Source organism: Gobio gobio, assembly GCF_949357685.1.
Source record: "Gobio gobio genome assembly, chromosome: 14".
Lineage (NCBI taxonomy): Eukaryota > Metazoa > Chordata > Actinopteri > Cypriniformes > Gobionidae > Gobio > Gobio gobio.
In genome coordinates this window covers 34,703,125-34,720,813 of record NC_137107.1, presented here as the reverse complement: position 1 = coordinate 34,720,813, position 17,689 = coordinate 34,703,125, and the positions used below count along the sequence as shown (strand labels likewise).

Sequence of the window (17,689 nt, the reverse complement as noted above, 5' to 3'; positions counted from 1 at the left end):
GGTTTGCAGTCACCATTGACCCATTCTGTACAGTCCGTGCAACAGTCTTAAAAAACAATCATCAGCCACATGCCCATCTGCTCCATGCCAACGCCCTTACTTAACACCCGTCCACTCCAGCACAACAATACTCCGCCATCTGTGCCGTCACCCATGGCTTTTAGATCTCTAAAAGCATTGTCTGTGCCTGTCAGGTGTTGCTGTGCCAATAGCACACACAGACAGAGCCACGCAGCCTCCCTGGAAGTGGACGTGACTCCTTAAGTCTTCATTCAAGCATGAGTGCCACGTTAATAACAAGATTGGGGTTTCGTCAAATGCACGCCGCAAGAAAGGGTGGGGTGGGAGATGTCATTTGGACGAAGTGTCTTTCTGTAAGTGTCATGTTATAATCAGCTGCTGTCACAGAGAGATGTAACCCATCAGAGATCCTTTGCAGTGTGTCTATGCCACATTTAATGATCAGAGGTTTGATGACATGCCCTGTCACATGCTGGCAGACATCAACAGCTTTATTATATACACGGACCAACTGCTCAGTAGCGTCACATTTGATTTGTGAGGGTCATTGAAAAAGGCGGGTCAGAGCCTTTAAACTCACTGCCATTCATTTGCAAGTTTAAATGAAAAATGTATTGGACACTGCTGAAAGTTTCTACTACAAAGGGTTATTTATATAAAGGGATATCTGACCACATGTGATCATGTGTATTGATCACTTGTGTTCAAATTTCCCTTTATTTAAATAAAACTTTCAGCAGCATCTTTATGAACACTATGTTCATGCCAAGAAAGCTTCTAGGAAAGTTACTGGGTATGAAAGATAAAAGGATATTGATTGGGAAAATCTATTTCTTTGAAAAGAAAATCAAATATACAACTTTACAAGCAAGTATTGGTTTACTCTTGTTAAATAATTTTTTTTATGCATTTGTTGTTACAGTAATGTACTTGTGCACACAAGTATGAATGTCAGATCACAACCTCATGCCCATTCAAAGGCAGGGATACAGAACACCTGGGATTTTTGAGCCAAAAGAATTTTATAAACTTAAAAAAAAGTAGAGTTTATTAAGCACATCTATTAATGTCCTTGTCTATGCACATGACTAAATTAGGTCAGTCAAACTGAACTGCACAGTCTTCAGACTATTCTTTATTCAATTGCTCAGATTTCCCCCCTGCAGGAAATCAATCCGGCAAGTTTGCAACCCATTTTTTGAACCCAGATCTTTCTGCACACAAAATGAAAACTGTACCACTAGAATATTCTATCATACACAGACAGAACTACTTCGTTGTTAAAAAATTTTTTTTGCTTTTCTATAGTACACAAAGTTTTCTTTTTGCATCCTTACAAAACAAAATAGGTTTCATTGAAAATGTGGATAAAAGGATGAAAAAATTCAAGGGGCAGTTTGATTGCAACTATAAAATGAGTAAGCAACTTCTTTTCCCCCCGTTTGTCAGTGTCTGACCTCATTGTTGCCATTTAACATTTTTGAAGGAACTGCCAGTGTGATAGGCTACAATAAAAAAATACAAATAAATGCTTCAATATAGTTGAGCAATGGCCAAATTAGCTGATCACCCAACATCTCGTATAAACGACCATTTCTATATATTTCTTAGTCAACTTCTCTATCAAACGAACAGATGTGCACACAGTTCACGCGCTCTCCAAAGCTCAGTGCGCGTAAAATGTCAGTTCTGACTTCTGAGACCGCGCGAAGCATTAAAGTGTTTGAATAAATAAGTACCTAAAACGAGGTTGATTATGGTGCCAAAAACAGACAAACACAAAAATAGTACGTGTCTAACATACGCTACAATCTGGCATCTGGGTAGATAAAGTTTTAACATAGGCTACTGGCATTCTCCAGTTAGTACGCTATTGCGTAAACATACAAAATGTGTTTTGCAACCAGGACCCTTCTCGTCGGTCTTAGGAATATTGGTGAGGGTGCGTGTGTGAATGAGATACACGGTGTTTATGTAGGTTAGACCACACATAATAGGGTAACGAATGTAAAAATAAACCACAAGTGAGGGGCTCGATATTTAAAGGGATAGTTCGCCCATTCTGTCATCATTCACTCACCCTCGTATTATTCCAAACCAGTGTGACCTTTTTTTCAGTGGTAGGCTATGACAGTCTCAGAATCACCATACAATCTCATTGTATGGGAATAAAAAATGCAATGAAAGCGACCGAGGGCGTCAGTCTTACGTGTGTGACAGAAAGTCACACAGGTCTGGAACAAAAATGATGGGGAGTTAACGATGACTGGATTTGTATTTGTGCCTGAACTATTTCTTTAAAACTCTCACGCACGATTTGGTTCTACTGAATCGGTGCGGGTGAAACTTGACTTCTGTGAAGACATTAATGAAGTAAATCCGTTATGTTCCAGTATTCCTAAAACCGACCATTCAGACGTGTGGGAGTGTAAGTGCGAATTTCCGATTTCATAGACGTGTCTAATACGTGTAAATCTATAGGCTACCCACAGGCCACAGGTTTTTCTTTCACGCTTTTCCCCCAAACGATAATTATTAATAAAGACAGGCTTGAAAGAGCACCTACCACCCCCATATCCATCTGCTCGGCTGTTATAGACGGGGCCGCCCGAGTTTGAGATAAAAACCAAAGAACTGGAAAAAGAATCATCTCTGGGTAAATAATCCAAATGGTCCGGGCGGAATTCCACTTTCTGAGAGACTTCATATTGTCCCCGCTCCCGGAGATCACAGAACGGTCTTTCTTTCCGCCGCATCCACCGTATAGATCACCCAAAGCCGGATACCGAGCATTTAACGATCCGTGGGAACGCGTGTCAGTCAAACTAACGTTACCTCACTGTGGTGCGCAAACACGTGAAACACATATCACATACAACAGAGTGCAGGACAGTTAATTTCCTCAGGGATCTCCGTCTCCAAGCGAAATGTCATTCACAGTGGTCATCAGGATTTACCAAAAAGCTGCCTGAAAGATGAGCCGTGTAACAATTCACTCCCACAAGACCAAAAGTCAAACGCCTTTCGTTCAGTCCTAATCCGAAGCCCTTTGAGATGTGTGCGTGTTCTGTCAGTGAAGAGGTGCCGCGCTCTCGGCGCTGAACACAGCGGACTGATGCGCGGTAAGCGCGAGGAGAACTTGTATACTTCCCTGGTTTTGGGGATGGGGGTGGAGGGGGGCTCTTTTGCGGGGGCACTGTCGTCCAGCTGAGACCTTTGCCTTTTTTCTTTTTTTCTTCTTTTTGTTACTATAAAACACATTAAAGTAATAATAAAAACGTCAATAATAATTTACTTTAAATAAAAAAATATCACGGTTTTAAAAAAGAGGTAGTAAGGGTTCACAGACCTTCTAGTTTGTCTTTAACGTCACCAAATACGAAAGCTTACTTCATGAATATGAATTAAGTTACGCGCGCCAATAATTTAGCATGATCTTTTAATGTTTTGAGATGCAATTAACTTGTGACAGATTTAATTTGATAATTTCATTTGAGAATGGATGTATTGAACCTCTACATCTGCAGTCAGTTTGGAGGTCAACTGTCCTACGATAACGATTTATATGAAGAAACCAAATTTGCACTTGCATTGGCTAGTAAACAACAGACTATCCAGAGACACCAGTAAGTAAGCAGAAAGATATTTTGAGAGAGTTCTTTGTGTGTTTGTGTGTGTTCGTGTTTTTCTATCCTGGTGGGGACTTCGTCCTGAATGCACACAGACACATGGGGACTTAAATTGAGGCCCCCATGAGGAAACAAGCTTATAAATAATACATAATGGATTTGTTTGTATTGTATGATGGGTAGGTTTAGGGGTAAGGTTATAGTGTAATGGGATATAATATACAGTTTGTACAGTATAAAAACCAAGTCCCCACAAAGATAGTAAACCATGAGTGTGTGTGTGTCTATACAATGAAAATCAATGACCACCAAAACTGTTTGTTACCACCATTCAAAATATCTTCTATTGTGTTCCAGAGTCAGAGGCTTGGAAATACATGAGGGTGAGTAAGTCATGACAGAATTGTAATTTTTGCGTGAACTGTCCGTTTAACACCCTCAAAGAGCACAGTATTAAAAATAACAAATTTCAGAGCTATATTGCCAGTGAATATAACACACACTTACACAATAAAACTTAAGATACATCACTTACAAACAACATTAGCTGTGTCTAAAAGTGTCTGGCCCATCCTTATAATGCTTAGGGGCCAATAAGCAACAACCTAACAAGTAAGCACCTAATAGCAACCAACTTGCAATGCCCCCTGGAAAATAAAATGTTAAAAACACCCTGGTAACCTCCTACAACACCTTAAAATCTTTTTTTAAAGTGAAGTGAAAAGTGAAAAAAGTGAAAGTGCATGTGAAGGCCAAGTATAGTAACCCATTCTCTGAATTTGTCCTCTGCATTTAACCCATCCAAGTTAGTGCGCACACATTAGGAGCAACACACACACACTGCAAACTGTGGACACACACACCCAGAACAGTGGGCAGCCATTTTTGTGTCCGGGGAGCAAATGGGGGTTAGGTGCCTTGCTCAAGAATCTCTAACCATTAGGCCACAAAATTGTAATGTAAGTGTGACCATTAATTCTTTTCAGTTATTAAACTGTGTGTGCCTTCTCTAAATATCACAATATGTGTGTTTAAAGTACAAAACTTTTTGTAGCGTACAAAGAACAGTGCTGCCAAAAAATCTGTCCATGAGTGAATAATCTTAGGGGAGCTGAGGGTATAACATGTATCATAGGGAATGGCACAGACTTTAAGAGCTCTTATCACTTAATCACAAGTCTGCACATTACAGAGTTATGACTTTAAGCTTAATGCACATTTCAAGGGACCCAACCCTGAAATGTAATGCAAAAATATATGAAATATTAGGCACTGGCCTCAGGTAATGAAGGACGGGAGCAAATCTGTGTAGTGAAAAACACCATGTAACGGAGACCTGGCATGTGGGGACGTGATGCATAAAGGGAGACCGTGGTTAGAAGGCGGAAAAAGATTAATGGAGATCGTGTGGGAGAAAAGGACTGAAAGAAAGAGAGAGAGGACGGAGGATACCTGGTGTCAAGTACGTGACAGCTTTTCCTCCGCATGTGGATAATCAAATGCATGGTCGGAGTCGAGCCACAAACGAAACATCTGTCAAAAAAAATTCCAGATACATCAGTGTGAAGATTATCAAGGGTTCTTATTCAGATGAATAACTTCCCTTTATGCAGGTGTCCAATGATAACCGGCTTTAGACTTGACGTTTTGAAAAGACTGCTGAGCCTACACTTTAGGGAAAAAGTTAACTTAGCGTACTTAATTCTGTTAACATCAGCTTTAATGAAACATCTTAACAGCTCCCTGCATGTATATTGCTTACAAAGAGAGAAACAGCGTTGGACGTATCTGATTTTGCACAATTTAAATTTAGAATACCTAATTGTCTTTCTGAGGTATGTAATAAATTACATTTTGCTGTTCACGGTTGCATGGTCCTGTGACCAGAGGGGCTCTTTGGGCATGAGGATGTCTAGGGCCCTGTGAATTTAACCAATGGCTCACTATTATACCACCCTTTGTCAATGTGACAAGTCAGAGTTAAATTAAAGGAATACATCAAATCACATTAGATTCTAGTCATATTGAAGCTAAACAGATGATACAATAAAGCTCATTCTGATTCTGATGACGAATGGATGGGTTAGATAAGGTTCTCTTTTCAAAGAGGGGTCACAACTATGTCTTCACTGCTTAATAGGATCATTTCAATTCTACAAGAGCCCTTTAGACTGCTGTCATGAGAAAAGAAACTAATCAACATTCATGATACATGTGAGTTGAAGATGGATACAAGTTGAATGCAAAGATTAGATTTCGTGTTGACACTGTAGAAGCAATATAGTTGCAAAAATGCTATTGCTACTCTGACTAAACATGCAAAGTCAGTCAATCAATATATTATCTTTCAATTAATCAATGGGCCTAACAATCAATGAACTATTAACCAAGTTTATTGAGTAGTGCGGGAATACATTTGATTACCTTTGTCTTTAAAGAGTAACAGGATAAAATTCCACTAGTTCATTCAGAGGAGCAGATTGACAGCTTATTAAACATACATAGACCATAATTTTGCCTCAAGCAAACTCCTTGGACTGCAAAGTCTGTACCTCTGAAATATAAAGCTGTTTTTTCTTTCTCCCAAGCTCATTATAATTAAATTTCAAATGACAGCACAACAAGCACATCAGCGTTTCAAAGGCATGATCATCCCAACTGTACTAATCTAAAGTACTTACAATTCAACATGTCTATCTCACGGCTTAAATATTGTGTAATTGTTGTACACTTTGCCAAATGAAAAGGCAAATGAAAAACTATGTTTCAGACAGAATGAGCAAGAGATGTACCCCATTATAATGAGAACAATGGATCCCTGCACTCTTTGTAGTGGTTATTTTGTGGTTATACCAGTGACTTGAACCTTTTAATTCTGTTAACCAAAACAGTTTGTTATTTTCAGTAGTTACACCCAACCAGGGAAAGTCTTTAAAGACCCTTAAAGTCTGATTAAAGGGTTAGTTCACCCAAAAATTATTTCATTAAATACTCACCCTCATGCCGTTCGAAACCCTTAAGACCTTTGTTCATATTTGGAACATAAATTAAGATAAGATAGCTCCATAGACAGCAATTTAATTAACACGTTCAAGGCCCAGAAAGGTAGTAAAAACATACGAAGCGATTAGAATATGAGAAAAAATACTTTATCCAACAATCGCTTCTCGTCTGTGCCAGTCCCCTATGCTATGTATGCTCGACCCTATACCGACTAGGCTATTAAAAGGGATGCTACCAGAGGTCATAGATCCTCTTCTTAATATCATTAATTCATCTTTGTCATTAGGATATGTACCGAAAACCTTTAAGTTGGCTATTATTAAACCACTTATTAAAAAAACGCAACTTGATCCTACACAATTAGTCAATTACAGGCCAATCTCAAATCTACCCTTTCTGTAAAAAATACTTTGAAAGGCAGTGTCCTAACAATTATGTTCCTTTTTTAGAAAGAAATGGTATCTGTGAGGATTTCGTATCATAGACCGTATCATAGTACTGAGATTGCTCTCATCAGTTACAAATTACTTACAATTATCATCCGATCGTGGTTGTATCTCTCTATTAGTGTTACTCGATCTTAGCGCTGCATTTGATACTATCGAACACAACATTCTTTTGAATAGACTCGAAAATTATGTAGGCATTAGTGGAATTGCATTGGCATGATTTAAATCATACCTATCTGACCGTTATCAGTTTGAAGCAGTAAATTAAGAGATGTCACACCGATCACAAGTTCAGTATGGAGTACCGCAGGGCTCAGTACTAGGACCGTTGCTCTTCACCCTGTACATGCTACAACTTGGAGATATCATTAGGAAGCATAGCATTAGTTTTCATTGTTACGCTGATGATACTCAGCTCTATATTTCTTCACGCCCTGACGAAACTTACCAATTCACAAGATTACCGGAATGCATAGATGATATAAAAAATTGGATGACTAGTAATTTCCTGCAACTCAATTCAGAAAAAACTGAATTTTTAATTATTGGTCAAAAAATCTCCACAAGTAGTAACCTAGAAAACTGTCTAACACTTGATGGCTGCTCTGTCAAGTCCTCGTTGTCAGTGAGGAACCTGGGTGTGTTCTTTGATACCAATCTCTCATTTGAAAGCCACGTTTCTACCATCTTAAAAATATATCTAAATTACGGCACATGCTCTCAATGCAAAATGCTGAACAGTCAGTTCATGCGTTCATGAACTCAAGGCTAGATTATTGTAATGCTCTACTGGGTGGTTGCCCTGCTCACCTAATAAACAAACTCCAACTGGTCCAAAACGCAGCAGCTCGAGTTCTTACTAGAACCAAGAAGTATGACCATATTAGCCCAGTTCTGTCAACACTGCACTGGCTCCCTATTAAACATTGCATACATTTTAAAATCTTGCTTATTACTTACAAAGCACTAAATGGTTTAGCTCCCTAGTACTTGACCGAGCTCTTAACACATTATACTCCATCACGTCTACTGCGTGTTTTGGCCAGTTGATAATACAGAGAATATCGAAATCAACTGCAGGCGGTCGATCCTTTTCCTATTTAGCACCTAAACTCTGCAATAGTCTTCCTAGCATTGTTCGGGAAGCAGACACACTCTGTCAGTTTAAATCTAGACTAAAAACACATCTCTTTACTATGGCATACACATAAAACACTTTTTCAATTAAATGATTGTTAGGCTGCATTAACCGGGAACACTTCCCATAACACCTGATGTACTCGTTACATCATCAGAAGAATGGCATCTATGCTAATGTTAGTCTCTTTGTTTTATCCCGAGGTTTACTGCAGTCAGCCGGATCTGTTCCGTATCCAGATCAGATGGTGGACCTGCGCCCACACATGACCAACGCATGACCCTGAAGTGTCTGCAGAGACCATGTCAATTAGACTCCCCCTGAAATTACCTCATCGACACGGCATCCTGAATAAACCCGTCTCCGGCGTGATGACTCTGATCATTCAAATATTCCTATTTAATAACTGTTTAATCGATATGTCATCCTCAATAAACCCGTCTCCAGCCTAACTGCTCCGATCTTTCGAATATTGCAATTTAATAATTGTTTAATCAATACAGCATCCTCAATAAACTCGTCTCTGGCATGTTGCCTCCTCTCTTTTGAATATTCCGATCTAATATGACCGATGAATCTAATATGAATCGATCAATCGATCATCCGATCTGATATGACCCCTGTCCTGTAAAGTTGGCAGAATAATAATCACACGCCGTTTGTTAATTGGCCAGAGGAGAACTGGCACCCCAACTGAGCCTGGTTTCTCCCAAAGTTTATTTTTCTCCATTAGGTCACCTGATGGGGTTTTGGTTTCCTTGCCACTGTCGCCTTTGGCTTGGCTTGCTCAGTTGGGGACAATACATTTTTCAACTAAATATCCAAATAAATCTAATTATTAAACTAAATTAACCATATAAACTAAATTACTGATCTAATTACTAAGCTAATGCCCACATTGTTACTGTATGATAACTGAAACGAGCTAGATGACATCACCATTTTCTCTGGAGCGGCTGTACGGCTGAATAAAATTCTGTTGCATTATTTTCCTGTTTAACACTGTGAAGCTGCTTTGAAACAATCTGCATTGTAAAAAGCGCTATATAAATAAAGTTGACTTGACTTGTTGACGTAGTAAATACAGTGCACCACTTTCGTAGGAGTGTGTAGGAGTCTGACACAGACGAGAAGAAATTGTTGAATAAAGTCGTTATTTTTGTTTGTTTTTGCACACAAAAAGTATTCTTGTCGCTTCATAAAATTAAGGTTGAACCTCTGTAGTCACATGGACTATTTTAACAATGTCTTTACTAAATTTCTGGGCCTTGAAAGTTTTAATTAAATATCTGTCTGGAGGGGTCAGAGAGCGCTCAGATTTCATCAAAAATATCTTAATTTGTGTTCCGAAGATGAACGAAGGTCTTACGGGTTTGGAACGACATGAGGGTAATTAGTAATTAATGAGTAATTAATGACAGAATTTTAATTTTTGGCTGAACTAACCCTTTAACTCAAAACAGTGATTCACGGAATTTTTTTTTATTTTTACTTTATGGCTGCGTCCGAAACCTGGAGGCACGTCAAAGCATGTCCGAATTTAATGTTAGCTTCGCTTCCTGGCCCCTGAAATACCTACATCTGATCGATTTTTGAAGGCAGTATATCCTTCGCTGCCTTTGATATCCCACAATCCTGTGCATTCCATTCTGTGACAGTTGAGCTGGGGAAAGTTGTCCGAAAGTTGTGTTTGCTGGTCAGTTTGTGTGTAAATGTACGTTTTACCAACATTTTCCACTACTGATGTAATTTCTAGCGAGAAATTACTAATTTAGTAATTAAATGTGTTTAGTTCTCACCAAAGCTCTCTCTATTTAGCTGTAGACCATTAAACTGTTACACTGCCTTAGAAGTCTGTCCGAAATTAGTTTAGTGAGGTGCCTTCATGCACAAAACGCTGCCTGCAGAGTCATTGCCTGATAAGGCAGCGAGGCAACGAGTCTGCTGCCTAGGTTTTCGGATGCAGCCTGTCTTTATGAATGAGTCACTGAATCATTCACTCAAGAATCATTCACTCAATAATCATTCACTCATACTCATTCAATCATTTACTCATACTGAATCATTCACTGAATCATTCACTCACTGAATCATTCACTCAACTAGGCTTTTTCCTCCAATTTGTCATGTTCTGGGAATGATTTTAGGCTATAGAAAAAGGCAACAATAGTTTAAATAAATGCATTATGAGTCAATAATGTCTATTAATCATTTTAATAGTGTATATTGCCATCCGTAATTTTTACACTATCCTTGTGTAATTGACTCATGTGCCAAACTGAGTGAACAACATGGCTCATTTTCTTCAATCACTGTCAGTCAACAGATCCTCATTCCAAAATCCCCCAGTTTGTTTAGTTCATTCAGAACAGACATCAAAACTGTGTGTTTAAATCCTACAACCCCAAATCAGAAAAAGTTGGGACAGTATGGAAAACGCAAATAAGAAAAAAAGAAGTGATTTCTAAATTTACTTTGACTTGTATTTCATTGCAGACGATATGAACAAAAATATTTCATGTTTTGTCTGGTCAACTTCATGTCATTTGTAAATATGCATCCTTTCCTGTCATTCAGACCTGCAACACATTTCAAAAAAAGTTGGGACAGTAAAGCATTTACCACTTTGTAATGTTGCCATTCCTTTTCACAACACTTAAAAGACGTTTAGGGACTGAAGACACCAAGTGATGAAGTGTTTCAGGTGAAATTTTGTCCCATTCTTCCTGCAAACAAGTCTTAAGGTGGGCAACAGTACGGGGTCTTCGTTGTCGCATTTTGCGCTTCAAAATGCGCCACACATTCTCTATTGGAGACAGGTCGGGACTGCAGGCAGGCCAGTCAAGTACCCGTACCCTCTTCCTCCGTAGCCAGGACTTTGTAATGTGTGCAGAATGTGGTTTTGCATTGTCTTGTTGAAATATGCATGGACGTCCCTGGAAAAGATGTCTTCTTGAAGGCAGCATATTATGCTCCAAAATCTCTATGTACTTTTTAGCATAAATGGTGCCTTCACAGAAGTGCAAGTTACCTTTGCCAAGGGCACTGACACAACCCCATACCATGACAGACCCTGGCTTTTGGACTTGTTGCTGGTAACAGTCTGGATGATCCTTTTCTTCTTTGGTCCGGAGCACACGGCGTCCATTCCTCCAAAAAATACCTCAAATACTGATTCATCTGACCATAGTACACGTTTCCACTGTGTGATGGTCCATCCCAGATGCCTCCGAGCCCAGAGAAGTCGACAGCGCTTCTGGACACTGTTAACATAGGGCTTCCTTTTGGCACAGTACAGTTTTAACTGGCATTTGTGGATGTAACTAGGTATTGTGGTACTTGACAAAGGTTTGCCAAAGTAGTCCTGAGCCCATGTGGTGATATCGCTTATAGATTAATGACGATTCTTGATGCAGTGCCGCCTGAGGGATCGGAGATCACGGTTGTTCAGCTTAGGCTTGCGCCCTTGTCCTTTACGCACTGAAATTCCTCCAGATTCCTTGAATCTTTTAATTATGTTATGCACTGTTGAATGTGAAATATCCAAATCTCTTCCTATCTTTCTTTGAGGAACATTGTTTTTAAACATTTCAATAATTTTCTCACGTATTTGTTGGCAAACTGGCGATCCTCGGCCCATCTTTGCTCCTAAAGGATTAGACCTTTCTTGGATGCTGCTTTTGTACAAAATCATAATTACAATCACCTGTTGACATCACCTGTTTCAAATCACATCATTATTTAACCATTTTACCTCATTACTAGCCCTAAATTGCTCCTGTCCAAACTTTTTTTAAATGTGTTGCAGGTCTGAATGACAGGAAATGATGCATATTTACAAATGACATGAAGTTGACCAGACAAAACATGAAATATTTTGTGTTAATATTGTCTGCAATGAAATACAAGTCAAAGTAAATTTAGAAATCACTTCTTTTTTTTGTATTATTTGCGTTTTCCATACTGTCCCAACTTTTTCTGATTTGGGGTTGTATTTGTCTGTGCTATAAAGCCTAAAAAAGTATTTAAAATATTCTCAGGATGAATAGATAGTGAATGAGAAGGATTCATATTTGTTCATGACAAGCTGGGCTGGGCCTTGTGTTGGAAAAATGTCACAGTAACAGATGACTAGCAATTGCCCCATCTGCTTGGCGGCTGTCCTTGCTAATAATTAAACCAAAATACCAATGCAAACAATAGCCTTGAATAAACAAACAATCAAATAAATGTCAAATAAATCACTCAGGGAACTACAAAATAGCCATTGCTACATGTTACATAGCTTATTTAAATCAGGTGAAAGTTAACCAGTCTGTCAAGCATCTGACATCTTCAGTGAGAGATAGATACAGAAGAAAAGTAACACTGTTTTCTATTCCAAACAAAGATGGTATTACGTTCTTGGCGCAAGCAATATGCAGGACTTAAAATGCATAGTCAGAGACCTTTCCGAAATTCTATTGAAAGTTTCTTAATGTTATGCACTGCTGGAGTTTGATTTGGCTGAGGAGAGACAGCGAAAGGGAGGAGAGAAAGAGAAAGAGAGAGACCATGTTCAATCTGTGTTCTCTAGTAAGACAAAAAAGTTGCATAGATAACAAAATCTTACAGTAACTGAACAGTTGCACATAAAGACTGACAGTTAATCGCAAAAGAGGACATCAAACAGGAGGACACACCGTGTGGATTCCAGGCAATAAATCAATGACAAAGCAGCCATATTCACTTAAATCTAAATGCCGTTGCTCCTGGAGAAAACTGCCTGGAATCCATCTTATATTGGATATACATCTATCCTGATATAAAATTCTAATTCTGAGCTTTGAATGCAGCACATCGCACATATTTGTTAGAAACTCATCTTGGTTTGCTTCATATTTTCCATGCACAGCATTTTCATCCTGAAGCACAGAGAGCCAAATCCGCAGCTCTAGTAGAGGCCTAATGGGCATTCCCGTTGGACAGGTTAAGATTACAGTGTAAAAAAAACACAAACAAACAGACAGAAATGTCAGCTGGGCATTAATTAATCTCTTCCTGTGGCCGAATGGGCGTTGAGATGGAGCGAGAGAGAGAATTGAGCGCTAAAGCAAACAGCTCAAGGACAAAGGGATGTTATTTTGGCATGGAAAATAAATCGAAACTGGTCTATGAAAGTAAAAAATAACCACATACTACAGACTTAAAGAGACAGCCCGCCGGCCTCATTGATCAATAATATGGCCACTCTTCCCATTCGAACACTGTCAACAAATGAGAAAACGGCATGATTTTAGATAATAATTCAGAAGATAAGCATCACTTATACAAAGAAATTGCTTATTTATTATATTACTGGGAGATACTTTATCATGTGCCCCATAAAGTAAAGGGGTTAGAAAAGGATTTTAAAAGGTTTAAGGTTTTGAAATACTGCACTAATTCTGTTTTTAGCTTCAGTTGACCTAATCTGGAGACCATCTTGCCAAAGCACCTTCTATTAAACATATTTAGAGCATAAATATCTGCATTAATAAGGTTATTCTTTTATCTAGATATACAAATTCTGATATTTAAAGTCTAGAAGAAATTTTTAAAAATCTTTATAAAAACTATTTATATAAATACTACCCTATTTTCTATGTATTTAATTTTTTTTGCAAAATGTAGCTGAAATGAATTTACTGTTCGAATAACATCACCGATCCCTTTTACTTTAACTTCTCCCCTCCAAACATGTCCCATATCACTTTTCACAATCTAATCGATTGCTGATGGATAAAATATTCATGAAATACATTACATTAAAGGGATAGTTCACCCAAAAACGATGATTCACTGAAAAAGGCCTTGCCAGGTTGATAACAATACTTTCTTTCAAACTGCTGTGTGTCTCAAAAAAATCTAATTGAAAGGACGAGAGCGAGGGGTTTTAAGATAAGGTGTTTTAAAAAAAACAACATCACTGGACAAAACGTGAATGGCAGAGGAGATGTTGTGCTGAATAAAAGAAGGCATTGGGACACTCCAAAACAACAGCGGGTGAAAAAATAGCAATCCAACTACTAGAGCATCATGGGGTCTCAAACTTTTTAATTTGAGTCAGATGTGAGTTCAAAAAGTGGAGGAGAAAACAGGTCAACAATCACCTGTTGAAAAGTGTTTCAGTTCTTCCAAGTCAACAGGAATGTTGAATGTTTCACTGCCTTAAAGGTATAGTGAAAATTACCCCATGATTTACTCACCCTCAAGCCATCCTAGGTGTATATGACATTCTTCTTTCAAACAAATACAATCTGAGTCATGTGATCCTACCATGTGCTCCATTGTCATGTGATTCCCTTCCTCATGCTATGTTTGTCATGTGTTCATCAGTTCTGTTTTGTCATTGGCTCATTGTCTTGGTGGTTCACAGGTGTGTCTTGTTTAGTCATTTAGTCCTTGTGTTAAACCGTTGTTGGTGAGGTCTTGTCAAGTCAAGTCATTGTTTCTGTTTGCTCACTTTGGATTATTTGGCAATAAAACTTCACTTGGGTTCTTCAACACTTGCCTCCAGTGGACTCAATCGTTACTGAATAATCGACTTTCACTCTGGACCCAGCAGTTTGCCTTCTTATTTTTGCCAGGGGAAATGTCCCATGGAAAATTATGTCAAGGAGTTTTGCAGACTTTGTGATAAAGTAGATTTTAATGATAAGGCACTCAAGGACATTTTCCATTTTGGGCCCTTAATGAGCACCTAGCTTATTTAATGCATGAGAGCACTGTGCCGTGGACTCTGACCCAGTATATTGACCATCCCCTTCTGTTTGGCGGCTCACCATTCACTGTGGATTTTGTGGGCACGGAGCCCCACAATCCCACAGTGCCTGCCACTCCAGCGACGTCTCCTGTCCACGTCCAGAGCCCAGCAATGTCTCCAGCCCGTGTCCAGAGCCCAGCGACGCCTCCAGCCCGTGACCAGAGCCCAGCTACGGCTCCAGCCTGTGACCAGAGCCCAGCGACGGCTCCAGCCCGTGACCAGAGCCCAGCAACGGCTCCAGCCCGTGACCAGAGCCCAGAGAGGGCTCCAGCCCGTGACCTGAGCCCAGAGAGGGCTCCAGCCCGTGACCTGAGCCCAGAGAGGGCTCCAGCTCCAACATTCAAGATCCGCTCCAGCCCATGACCCCATAGCTCTGCCCCCAAAAAAATTTTTTTTTGGGGGGGGTGGCTGGCCAGTAGGTACCTGAATGGTCCCTTCAACTTCCTGCACCAATTTAATTAAATTACATTCACATTCATTTGTATAGCGCTTTACACAATACATATCGTTTCAAAGCAGCTTGACAGAAAATGCATGCGTCTACATTACAATTTAAAGTGATTTGACCATGTTATGTATTTCAGAAACACATATACAAAGCACACAGATTAGCTAACAATCTATTATTAATCAATATAATAATTAAGGCACAGAAATAAGTGAAATAAGAATACATGTTGTTAATGAATAAGGTATATTGAGATGAGCATGGGTGTGTGTTGATGCAGAGCTGCGTCATCTGAAGTCCTCGGAGGAGTTGAGTCATCTCTTCACAGGTGTTGTTCATCTGAAGTCTTTATGAGAAGCTGGATCCAGACTGGAGCTGACGGACTCTCTAGTTACCTCGGGATGGCCGTTCCGAGATAAAACAGAACAGAAAAATAATTAGCGTAGCTGCTGTTCAAAGGATGAAGCAAAGACAAACATGTGCACTGATATAACTGCAGTACAAGGTTATGAGATGCATCATGTGAATGCCTGGCTAAAGAGATGCGTCTTTAATCTAGATTTAAACTGGATGAGTGAGTCTGAGCCCTGAACATTATTAGGAAGGCTATTCCATAGTTTAGGTGCCAAATATGAAAACATTCTTCCTCCTTTAGTGGACTTAGATATCCTAGGTATTACCAGAAGCCCAGAAGCCCACCACCATGGCTTCTTGAACTTCCTGCACCGCCATGGTCCCGTGAACTTCCTGCCCTCCATGGGTTCCTGAACTGCCTGCACTGCCATGGCTTCCTGAACTACCAGGTCTGCCCATGCTCCACGGCCCAAATTGGTGAGTTCTTTGTTTTGTCAAGTCAGTTCAAGTCAAGTCATTGTTTCTGTTTGCTCACTTTGCATTATTGGCAATATAACTCCACTTGAGTTCTTCAACACTTGTCACCAGTGGACTCAATTGTTACACAATGCCTTTTTTATTCAGAGACTAAAACCCCCATGATGCTCTAGTTGGATTGCCATTTTTTCACCCACTGTCGTTTTGGAGTGTCCCAATGCCTTCTTTTATTCAGCACAACATCTCCTCTGCCATTCACGCTTTGTCCAGTGATGTTGTTTAAAAAAAAAAAAACACCTTATCCTAAAACCCCTCGTTCTCGTCCTTTCAATTCGATTTTTTTTGGACACAGCAGTTTGAAAGAAAGTATTATCAACCTGTCAAGGCCTTTTTCAGTTTAGTGACACTTCTAATGTCACTAAGAGAGAGAGAGAGAGAGAGAGAGAGAGAGAGAGAGAGAACAGTGAAAGAAGACATACTGGCAGTAAAGGAAGAAAATACCTTATGAAAATGGACCAGACCTTTACTTGCAGGAACAAATTCTTGAACATGTAAAGGCATACAACGAGATTGAGTTTGGGAATACTCCAAAATAAATCACATAAAGGCTGCAAACGCTCATGTTGAATTGGAAGAACAGAAATATTTTTTCAATGGATAATGTTGTCTCCTGCACTTTGCAAACTCATATCTGACCCAAATTAAAAACTTTGAGACCGAAATGAGAAATTACAAGCAAATCCATAACATCCATCCAAGTTGACCTACAAATTGACGTCATGACTGGACAGCGCTATAAATGTATTAAATCAAATTGTCAACTTGGCTGTCTGGCGATTACACAGAGTAAAAAAAAGGTGTCAAAATTGTACCTTTAGGGGTACAACAGCTCGTGACTGGGGCAGTACCCATATACCACAAAAAGGTTCATAGTAGTACCTTACAGTACGTATTTGTACTCTAAGGTACTAACATGCACCTTTTAGGAGTAAAAAAGGTACAAAGATCTCCTTTTAAGGGTACTGCCCCAGTGACAAGCTGTTGTACCCCTAAAGGTACACTTTTGACACCTTTTTTAAGGTGTCAACATTACCTTTCAGACATTTTTTATTTATTTAGTGACTGTAATTTCTTTTTACAGTAACATTAACTATAAAACTCATTACAATTCAGAAAGAACACAAAACCAGCCATAGACCACACATCAATGTTCAACCGAGTCATTTTGGATACGGAGCGTTTTACCTTAATTGCTGTCATTTATGAGCCATTTTCAAGCTCCTTCTATCTTGATGAGATTGTGTATTTCAATCAAAGAAAGGAAATTAAAAGGGCTTGAGCATGTCAGCTTGAAGCAGATTCGATCAGACACGTTTGTCTTTGCAA

General features: G+C 39.3%; 1 protein-coding gene across 1 annotated transcript in view; it reads right to left on the bottom strand.

The window, feature by feature from the left end:
- Positions 1-3,166, bottom strand: part of mmp17a (matrix metallopeptidase 17a) — a 142,527-nt gene extending 139,361 nt beyond the window's left edge. Inside the window, exon 1 of the mRNA XM_079835322.1 lies at positions 2,588-3,166. Within this exon, the coding sequence (XP_079691448.1) occupies positions 2,588-2,728 (141 nt within the window). The 5' untranslated portion in view covers positions 2,729-3,166. The remainder of the gene's footprint in view (positions 1-2,587) is intronic.
- Between the last annotated feature and the right edge of the window lie 14,523 nt (positions 3,167-17,689).